This window comes from Camelus bactrianus, chromosome 16 (genome assembly GCF_048773025.1).
Source record: "Camelus bactrianus isolate YW-2024 breed Bactrian camel chromosome 16, ASM4877302v1, whole genome shotgun sequence".
NCBI lineage: Eukaryota > Metazoa > Chordata > Mammalia > Artiodactyla > Camelidae > Camelus > Camelus bactrianus.
This window is the reverse complement of record NC_133554.1, coordinates 15,614,156-15,625,007: the sequence shown is the minus strand read 5'-3', so window position 1 is coordinate 15,625,007 and position 10,852 is coordinate 15,614,156. Positions and strand designations below refer to the sequence as shown.

Below are 10,852 nucleotides of genomic sequence, written 5' to 3'. Positions count from 1 at the left end.
CCTTGCTGGCCAGTGACAGGCAGGGGCGGGGGGCCCGCTGGGGACTCTCCAGCTTGACGATGCTGATGAATCCAGGCTCCAGGTTGTCGTCATCGCTGGCGTTGCACAGGTACAGGGGGTGGGACTGCAGAGAGAAGGGGAGAGACTGGTGAGGGAGGCACTAGGGAGCAGAAGGCGTGAGCTGTGAGAGCCGAGCACTTCCCCACCGCTGCAGGCAGGTACCTGGCAGGTCTCCTGGTGCTATGACATTGCAGGCCCCCTTATTAGGTGGCCTCCCAGCAAGCTAATGCTCATCGCTGTCATTTTGGTGGGTAAGAGCTAAGGATACACGGGGTAGGGGGAAGACAGCAGTGAGGGGGGGTCCAAAACTGGGACCTAAATGAAGAGCCCGCAGCAAAGCAACTCCAACAGCCCTCAAGCCTTGCTTTTCCAAACCGGCCAGCTGCAAAGGGCTCTTCTCCTGGCCCCAGCCTCCCTAGCCTCCTAATTCTGCTCCCCAAACCCCAGGCTGAGAGCCTGTATCAGTCCCTTCAGAATCTTCCCTTCCCTCCTTGCTCTCCCAGGGGCTACTGGTGCCTGGTGCCTGGTGCCTCCTGCCTCCTCGGATGCCCCCAGGCAGCTGTTGCCATGGAGATTCCCACTGGGTCTTCTCACTTGGTGCCATCTTGCTCCTCTCAACATCCCCCGTTACCCTTCCTGGGATTCAGCAGGATGCTGATTGGGAGAACAGACTACTTTGGGATGAGGCTGAGCTAAGAGTTAAGCCTTGAACAGCAGTTCCTAGGAGTTCGTCCTGTCCGCAGGGATGATGTGGTGGAGATGCAGCTAGCTCAGACCACCTGCTCTGGGGTTATGGCAGGTCCAGTCCAAGACCTTGAGTCTCTAGGCTGACTGGTGCTGAGCAATGACAAGGGAGAAGTGGGTCCAATACACAGGACAGAGGACTCCCACATTAAAGGGCTGAGACTGCCCTCCTATACACTCTCCTCTCATTAAGGTGGTTCTAACACTCACTTGAATCTAATTCTCAGAGTACTGTGAGAACAAGGTAAGATTTATTTGGCTGTGGATAATCCTATGAGCCAGGGCTTCCCACGTGGTGGAAACCCCATGTGTCCTGGCAAGAAAGGAGATTTCTTACTAGGGAGCTGCCCACAGTTCCCTCTCTACTGCTGCTGAAGTCTAAAAAACTTCCAGAAAGAACCATCAGAGGAACCAGAGAGAACTTTGCATTTATGAAGACGGTTATGAACATAATCACGTCAATGATGGGTTAAAAGTACAGTCACTTTTTGAAAACACTTTCAGGCTCTTTCCTCTCACTGTATCACTAAGTCCCGTGAACACAGTAGGTTCTCAGTAAATATGCACTATGTCACTTTGAATTGTATTCTTGTGAATAAAAGCCTCTGGGCAGGGGGTGTTGAGATGGAGGGAGTTCCGTTCTTGCTCCAGAATTTAAGGACTGTGAGTCTGGTGGTGATTGAGGTTTGGTGTGGGAGAAAGGTTATTTATACCCCCCCCAATCCCCTGGAAAAAAGTTGGGGCGTAAGGTTGGAGGCTGTTCTCACTTCAGCAAAGCTGCAGCTCCCATCTCAACAAGCTCCATTAGTCTGTCCATCTGCCAGTTCATTTCGTCTTTCTACCAACACCGAAGGCACTCTTGGTGCCAGGCCCTGGATGACGCATTCAGGAGTTGACTATGAGTAAGATCGGCGCCTTGCCTTAAAGAAGCTCAGAAGACAAGCGTGCAAACACACCGTATCGTGATGTTATGATGCCAGTTTATCCAAGGGCCTGTGGGAGGACAGGAGGAGAGGGACCAACAATCCCGTGTGGGAGGGCAGAGTGACTTCAGTGCCTCCTTGGGGACTGAAGGGGTATGTGTTCACCCGGTGGGCCCACAACAAGGAGGGCACATTGCCCCCAGCAGAACGAAAGATGTGACACCTTCCTTCAGGCCACAGAAGTCTCCAGTTTGCTTGCTCCCCTACCCCTACCCATGGTCCAGCTTTCTCAAGATAACTCCAAGATGCCTCTTGCTGACCAGAGGGTCAATTGGGAGAGGGGGGAAGTCACTCTGGAGAAGGGTAGTCTTTAGAGAAGGGTTTGCAAATATTCAACCACCACTCTGCCCCCCAGGCCTTTGCAGGAGGAACCAGCGTGCACTATATTGTAGTGCTATTTGGTAGGATGCGGAGAAGGAGGGAAAAAATTTGGTGTCAGAGTCACCAGACTTCCCTGATCCTGAACTGACAACTGGAAGAAGGAAAGGGAGGAAATGAACCATTAGTAAATGCCTTTGGCATGCCAGAGCATGTAGATGCTATCTCACTGCGAGGTAGGTGTGATCATTCCCATTTAAAGAAGAGAACGAAGCTTGAGGCTCAGAGAAATTAAGGTCACACAAGATTAGGACCCAGTTCTGTCTGACTCCACCCTCTGGAGTCAGGTAACTCCAAAGGAACTGTAGTCAATCCTCCATTGTCCATGCTAATGATGATGATGGTGATAATTTACATTTGTTGAGTAAATACAGTGGGCCAGTGATTGTTTCACGTGCTTTTGTGTATTAACTCTTTTTATCCTCATAACAACTCTATATAACTGTCTCTATTTTAAAGATGGGGAAACTGAGGCACTGAACACTTAAGCAACATTGTGTCCAGGATGACACAGCTGAGATCAGAGGGTCAGCAGAAATGGAAAGAAGTAAGATAAGGTAAAAACCAAAGCAAAACAAAAGAAACAAACAACAAAACAAACACAACACCAACAAAAAACAATCTCCATTTGACTTTGAAAACACGATACCTTCCCCTAATCCACGACCAAGAAAATCTGCCTTCCTAATTATAGATTCCTAAAGCATGCGGGCCCAAGCACAAGGCCCTGAAATGGTGGTGACTTCCAGGAATGACCTAGACCCTCTTCTCTTTTCACTCTCCACGGTCCCCCTGGGTGACCTCAGCCAATCCCAAGGCTGGGGTTTCCACACAGAGGTGGTAATTACAGATGTCCAGCCCAGACCGCTCTTGAGCTCCAGACCCCACATGGGGGCTGGTCATTTCTGCCTGAAGATCCTTAAATGAAACACTTCAAACTCGGGATGTTCAAAATTGAAGTGATCATTTTATCCCTCCAGTGTTCTCTGTTTTAGAGACTGGAGCCACTCTCCTTAATCCTTGGGAACATGTCACTCAAGTCAGATGTTGTCTTCCTCGTCCCCGCTAATCTCCTTCATCCACCACCCGCCCCCCCATCACCAAACTCTTAACAATTCTATCTCCTCAACGTTTCTCTTACTTGTCCTCTTTCCACCATCCCCGTGACAGCTACTCCCACACAGGCCACCATCACTGTGATGCTAATTTACTGAAACCACCACTTAGCTGGGGACACCTCACCCCACCCGTTGTCTATACTGAAGCCAAGGTGGTCTGAACTGCTAATGTGGGCGCGTCACTCTTCCTCCTGAGGCTCTGAAAAGGCTCCTCATAGCTCTGAGAATAGAGCCTGTGCTTTTAAACACAGCTTAAAAGGCTCTGCCTGCTCCAGCTCTGGCCTTCACACCTCACCTCACCGCTTACCATCCCTTCTGATGCTCCTTCTCCCACCTCCCCCCGCCAACACACCAACGCCCCTGCCGCCAACGCGCCAACGCCCCTGCCACCCATGCTCCAGAAATTACTCATTTCCAGTCCCCAAGCACTTCTGGTGCTTGCTGCTCTGTCAGGATGGGTTAGAGGCCTCCCCTCTGGGCCCTCTTAGCACCCTGTATTTCGGCATGGTACTTTCCTTGTCTGCAGACCTCCCTCTCCCTGGGGCTGTGACCCACCTCCACCGCCTGCTACATAGGTTTTTTTTAATTAAATATTGAATGTCTACAACCAGATAACCAATAGTTACCCATAAAGACAACACAAGGCACATCAAAATCCTGATAATGGTGGCTTTGGGAGAGGAATTAGAGAGGAGAGGGGAGAGAGAGAATTTGGTGTGCTGCTTTGATTGCTTCCATCATAGGATAATCTGTTGAAGTATTAATTTGAGTTTTATTTTGTGCTGTTGTGGAAGAATAAAAAAGAATGAGAGCTATTTGCAGTTTGTTCCTGTCTTTCCCCTCCTCCCATCCCAAGAAGAGAGCCTTGCCTTCTATTTCCTTGCCTCGGGGGCATTTACCAAAGATGTTACTGAAGACCTATCTTCCTGACTTTTGTGAAGAAGACTGAACTGCACTGAGGAAATGTGAGTGTGAGACTGGAGGTGGAGGGGGCAGGTAGTCAGAGTGCCTGGAATCCTGAGGGTGGGAGGAGGAGCCTGGAGATGTGCCAAGTTGTGGGACTCTGCAGCCCATGACCTGGAAGGGGGGGACCCCAGGAGGCTGGGCCCTGGCAGAGATGCTGCAGCTACATGGATTTCAAGGAAACACTTGAGCTTGGGCAAAGGGCGTGTTGGTGGTGACCAGTGTGGACAAGTACCAGAGGGGTCCCTTAGATATTTCAGTTTGGGCTGGTGTGTGAGAGGGAAGTTCCCACGAAAACAAATTCCATCTACCTAGTGGGACAGACTTTGAAGTCAGATCTAATTTGATCATAAGAAAATAAAGTATCGTGGGTATTTCTCGTATAGTCCTATTTGTGGCGTGAAAACCACGCTCATGACACTTTTGCGTCGTTTGACTCTTTCACAGTGCGAGTTTCTCAGAAACCAAGAAAAGGCCATGTGACCAGGATGCTGTTCACTACCTCCGGGGAATGTCAGCTGGGGAAGAGGGCTCCTAAGAAGAAAACAGATCTAAATGCACCTGCCTCCTTGGGGTGCAAGATCTGCTAATAACAAAGATGCAAACATGATTTCGGCATCAGGCCACCTGTCCCCTCAGTGATGCCAGGAGAGGGCCAGGAGACATGCGCTTGCACGATTCGGGGAGGGTGTGGTTGGGGAGGGCTCCTGGAAACTCGGCGGCCTTGAGGATTGGTTGATTGCATCTTCCTGAAAGGCCAGGAGATGCGACCCCCTGTCCCTGCCATGAGAGGCAAACTAAGAGGACTTGCTCTTAGGGTCCAGGCTGCTCTGGCTGAGAACTCGGCTTTGCACAAGCATTTTAAACACCTCCATAAAGACACAGGTCTTCAGTGGTGTGTGTTGTATTTCGTATTCTTGAGTTTGTAGTCTGTGTCTCTGTCCTTCTCCTTAAATTTATTTGTTCTGATTTTTGCCTTCCCTCCCCAAACAGACCTAAGGTTCAGATTCAGACTCCATCATTTACCTGTGTGACCGTGGGCAGGTTATTACTTAGCTTGTCTGAGACTTAAATTCCTCATCTTCAGAATGGAATCAAAAATGCCTCCTGATGATCATGAAGACGGCAGACAGTGGACATACGCCAGCACACAGCCTGACACTCAGTAAGTGCTCATTAAATGGTGGTTGCTTTTATGATTGCATCCGCAAGAATAAAATCCCTCCTCATTCCTGGAAGGGACAAAGCCCTTTCTGACTAATTCTCCCTTGGTGATGGTCACAGCGCCTCTGAAGGCCAGCCTTCCACCAGGCGCAGTCTGGGACAGCTCATTATCCACGGTCACTTCCCTCCTGTGCTCAGCCCTCCAAACCCCACTGAACAAGCTCTTCCAGTTCTCAGCCCGCCTCCTTCCCATGAAGGAGGCCATGTGATCTCATTACCTCCTCACAAAGGGCATTCCAGGGCTCAACTGAGCCCCGAACTTAATGCTGATCTTACTTTATCCGTGGCATCTCCTCCTCTTGGGGTGTGTGCTTTTGCAAGCAATTCTTTACTGTCTCCTGTTTCCCAGCCTCCCTCCTCCCCGCCCGGCTCTGCCGCAATAATCTCTTCCTTCTCTGATTCCACTTACAGACCTTCACCCAGGCCTTGGACAGGTAACTTTACTGCCTGCTACAAATTTTGCCTTTGTAATCAGGAACATTGGCCAGGCATCAAAGGCGCCTTCTCCCCATTTCCTCTTTTCAGATTTTATAATCATTCTCTCCTATGCAACCCCCCATTACCTGAACTTAGAACTCCCTGACTTTTATCTCAGGCGGCAGGACACACCAGCATCATAAAGTCAAGCTCCTGTAGCGAGGGGGTTGGGAAAAGGCAGACCAGCCTGGAGTTGCTGCTTCTGGCTCCCAGCACCAGAACGGTCTCCGAGGCCCAGCTGGGTCGTCTGGCTCTTTATTTAAAGAGGTCAGGGCCCACGTCTACAGGCGAGATCTTAACAGTAATTGTTTGGGCTTGGATTTGGAAACTTCTAGACCTCATTCGCGTCTACACCTTTACCCGTGTCACTCCCTCTTCCAGAGGGCTGCGTTTCCTAGTAAATTCAGGTGGGAGGCTGGGAAATGTCAAGAGGAGTTTCCCTTTCTCTGTTTTGTTAAATTTTTTTTTTTAACAAGGAAAACGTATGCCTGCTCAATTTAATTTTTTTTTTTAAGGTACAAAAGAAACTAATGTTGGTGGGATGAGAGAAGCATAGCCTTGGGCCACCTGATGGGAAGGGACTAGCAGGGAGAGGATGGATGACAGGTCTCTGGGATTTCTAACTGGGTTCAGAAAACCTCCTTGGGGGGCGGGGGTGCTGGTGAGCAAGAGGGCCGACAAGAGAAGGGGTGAAGGCCTGTGCCAAGTTCCCACACAAAGCAGGGTGACTATGTCTGAGAGGGGGGCGCCGAGCCCACCAAAGGCCAGTCTGGGGCTTTGCATGATGTCGGCCCCCAGAATCTGGTGGAAGAATGAATACAACTTAATTTGAATCCAGTTGCCGTACAGTTTATAAGAAAGACGTGAATTGCTAACAGCCGAGCCTGGTCCAGACCTTTGACGGAACTTCAAAACTTGCTTTGTGGGGGAGGGTATAGCTCAGTGGTAGAGCACATGCTTAGCATGCAAAAGGTCCTGGGTTCGATCCCCAGTACCTCCATTTAAAAAATAATAATACAAAGAAAAATAAATAAATAAATAAACCGAACTAATGACCTCATCCCCGAAAAATAAAATTAAAGTTAAAAAAAAAACACCAAAAAACTTGCTTTGTACAGATGAGGCACGTGAGCCTCCGTTACAGACTGCCCTCCGTTTCATAACTCGTAGAAGGAGGTTGAAGTCTCCTAAATTCAACCTCAGTTCTGAACACTCCCCCATGCCACCTCCAGGTCCACACGTTGGGCAGTGTTCCGTGCGCTACAACGATCATCACCGAGTGAGGACCACGCGCCCGGACGGAAGTCTTCAGGACCTGCATTTTTAGAATTTTCAAACTTGAATCATTCTTAGCAACAAGACAGGAGCCAGGTCTGTCTGCTTCTTTTCCCTCTGGGCCGAAGCTTTTTCTGCCCAGCAGCCTCAGCTTCCTTTCTCTCCCCTCAGGCTTATCTCATCTCTTCCAGCCACAACAAGGCAGCCAGACCCAGACGCTGCTCAGAGATGCTTTCCCAGTGAATAATCCATGTTTGTTTAGGATGAGAAAGGTGTGTCCTGAAATTAGAGGTCACAGAAACTCAGGCCCAAATAATAGACATTCAGCCAGACTGCCATCTGCCCTACCGTCTCACCCCACATTAAAGACTTCATTCTTCAGTTTACAAATTCACCTGTCCCTGTCTCGGCTCGTGTCCAAGCTCCAGGATGTAACTGGACCTCTTTGCCCTACGATGGTCCCATGGTATGGTTTTCCTGACCCCACACTCTGCTTGGCATCTTGGTATGGATGGTTCACAGGGTCATAAGCAGGAAGAAGAAAGGGTGAAGAAAGAAAAAAGAGCTAACTGAGTTGCTTTTGAAAGAAACTGGTATCAGAAAACCTCCTTGGGGGGCGGGGGTGCTGGTGAGCAAGAGGGCCGACAAGAGAAGGGGTGAAGGCCTGTGCCAAGTTCCCACACAAAGCAGGGTGACTATGTCTGAGAGGGGGGCGCCGAGCCCACCAAAGGCCAGTCTGGGGCTTTGCATGATGTTACGGCCTTATTTGGCAGTAACCAGGGAGAGAGACGGAGAAAAGCCTCAACCACCCAAGAGGTAGAGTTTCTGTCTACTATATTCCCATGTAGAAACAAGTTTTGTCCTGACTCAGCCCAGAATGACCTCTAGTTACAGGGGCACCCAGAAGCTACTCATGAAGTTAAGAGCAAAGGAGAGGGAGCCCATTGAACATCATTTGAGTTACATCATCACGCTTTGGAAGGAAGACTATGAAATACAATACCAAGGTTCTGAGGCCCACAAAGCTCAGGACCTTAGAAGACACCCCAGGCACGTGGTTTGGACACTCTCCTTCCACCAGGTGAGGGACTCAGGGCTCAAACTGCCAAGAACCCGACCAAAAGGTCCTGAAATGTCATCTGAGTTCTGCCACTTGGTCAGTGAGCACTGTCCTAGGGAGATTCTGCCACCACCTCTGACCTCCATCCTGTAGGAGGCACCATTGAGGTTCCGCATACAGCCAGCCAGGTCTTGTTCAAAGAGAAAGAAAAGCTGAGGTCTTGACGCAGGTGGCAGTATCGCCAGGGGTAACACCCACTCCTCACGTTTCCAGGATAAGGGTCTAAGGAGGCTTCGGACAGGGCCCTTCCTAGGCATGGCCTTAACTCTTACCACAGTGAGGCAGTTAACTCTCACACGTAACCCAGCGTGCTGACTGCAAACAGCCTTGACACAGTCTGCTTTCTTACTCTGCTGTTCTTGTTCTAGCCAAACTCATGCCAGCGATGGTAGGAACTTAGGAAACCTGCTGGAAGCGGGTAGTGTCACACCCACAATCCACATCTTGAAAGAAGCCTAGTCTCCTGCTCAGAGGTTGTAGGGATTTCAAATTGCCCTGCAGACTCTGCTCCACACTGCTGTCTTCCTGGACTGCTTTATAAGCCCTTTGAGGGCAGATACTGTATCCAAGTGGGCCGGCTTAACTAAATTTATGCTCAGGCTTTAATTGTCACATTGCGAGTGGGGATGGGGTAAAGCTATGGAGCTTGGCTGATTCCCACCCCCCAGCTCCTGAGCAGTAACATACACTGCTCCACTCATACTGCAAAGTGGAAAAAATATGGAGCATGGGCCTGTGCTTCAGTCAAGAAACAATAGAGGAAATACAGGGGTAGCTGCAGTTAGAAATTGCATCAGGAGGAGGAGGACAAAACGGTTCAAGCCACAGCCAACACGGATGCCCAGAGTCTCGCCTCAGAAGCCACTAGGGGTTGAGATCAGGCCAAGGAGGCTTCTGTTCAGAAGAAGCAACCGTCAGGGGAGGCTTGTGTAGGAGACAGCCCAAGGGCTCCAGCCCAGCTGCTGACAGCCCTTTGACCACAGCTCTGAACCCCCGTCCATGCGGCGGCCCTGGGGAAGAGGCCTCTTTGGGGGGACTGTTTAATGATTTGCCAGCAAAGAGCAAGGCAAACAGACCGCTGGCAGCCGCCTGGATGCGAAAGGAGAGTCGATTTTTATTCCCACCCACAGTGCAGCCTGCTAGGCAGGGGATAAAAGGAAAAGGGAGAGGTGGTGCCGTGGGAGCTGAGGAGGGACTACCATTTCGGGCTCAGCGCTTCACTGGGTCTCTATGGATGGTGCCTGGATATCTTGGCATTGGTGCCAGCTGGTATTTCCATCCCCTGAATATTTTAGGAATTCCTAAAAGCAGCATCTCTTGAGCTCCTAGGAACTAAAAAGTAAGATATCTAAGTGGCCTCTTATGGCAGAGTTCTAGGTATTAAAGAGAATAAACCCAGAAAAACATCGCCTTTGCTCCTCAAAACCTTTTACCGAAAATGTGTATGATGGGAAAGCAGTTTGGTTCCCTGCTCCTTTCCTTTTACTTTCTCTTCCTGTGGACCTTTCCCCCATCTCCTCGGCTCTGCAGAGAAAACCAGGGGCACCTCCCATTCCCCTGTGAGCCAGAGCCTGCAAGATCTAAGTCCTACAGCTCCCTACGTCTTTTTGCCCTCGCCCTCCCAGCCCAGCCCAGACTGGGTCCTTCTCTAATCCTCTGACCAGCCTTCAGCCTCCAGAATTAAATACTTCCCCCAGCTAGTCTCCTGAAGTGCTGTCTTCAAAATTCTTAAAGGACACTTACCTCTTACAGTTAGTTGTATCGGTCAGTGTTCCACTGCGACCCACCCTCTTACCCAGTTCCTCCAGCAGAACGCCTGGTTCTTAAGAGATGTTCAGCAGAACACTAGTCCTGTCCTCCCTCCTGTAAAGTACATGCTGAGCTCCTCCAAGTCAGGGACTAGGTCTTACTCACCCTCTAGCATGATGCCAGGTCCACAATAGAAGTTATGGGGGAAAAAAATGCATGTTGAATGATCTATTTTAATAAATAGGTTTGAGGTCAAATATGTTTGGTAGCTGCCTTGTCATCTGATCAGAATATGATTATCTTCAGACTTCTGCTTTCTCTTCAGCTCCTTCTGTCTATTTCGTATAAGTTTAAAAGTCAGCTTTATAGTATTTTGACCTCTTCGCAAGGGAGAGTTCTCTTCCTTCCCTTTTATATCATGCCTAAATTCTCCTCCATAACCCTGAACAACTCAGTTCTTTTAGGATAAACTTCCTGCTTAATAACCCATCCCCAGAAACATTTTTATTGTCTTTCCTCAGTATCATTGTGCGAGTCAAGCATAATCTTTAATGCATCTCCCTGCCAAAAAAAAAAAAAAGGGAATAACTTCTGCTCTCAAGAGACTAAAATCTGGCAGTAGATCCACAGCCATGCATACACACGCTCATGCACAAAAGTCTTAAGGCAATTTGTGAAACAACACACAGAGGATGCAAATGCACATCGGGAGAAGGTGGAATGAATGGGAGACTAACCTGCTCTTGCTTCACTGTTTTGGA

At 49.4% G+C, this 10,852-nt stretch overlaps 1 protein-coding gene across 1 annotated transcript in view; it reads right to left on the bottom strand.

The window, feature by feature from the left end:
• RNF43 (ring finger protein 43) overlaps positions 1–10,852 on the bottom strand; it is a 58,471-nt gene that overhangs the window by 14,093 nt on the left and 33,526 nt on the right. Inside the window, exon 3 of the mRNA XM_010951061.3 lies at positions 2–124. Coding sequence (XP_010949363.2) covers positions 2–124 — 123 coding nt within the window. The remainder of the gene's footprint in view (position 1; positions 125–10,852) is intronic.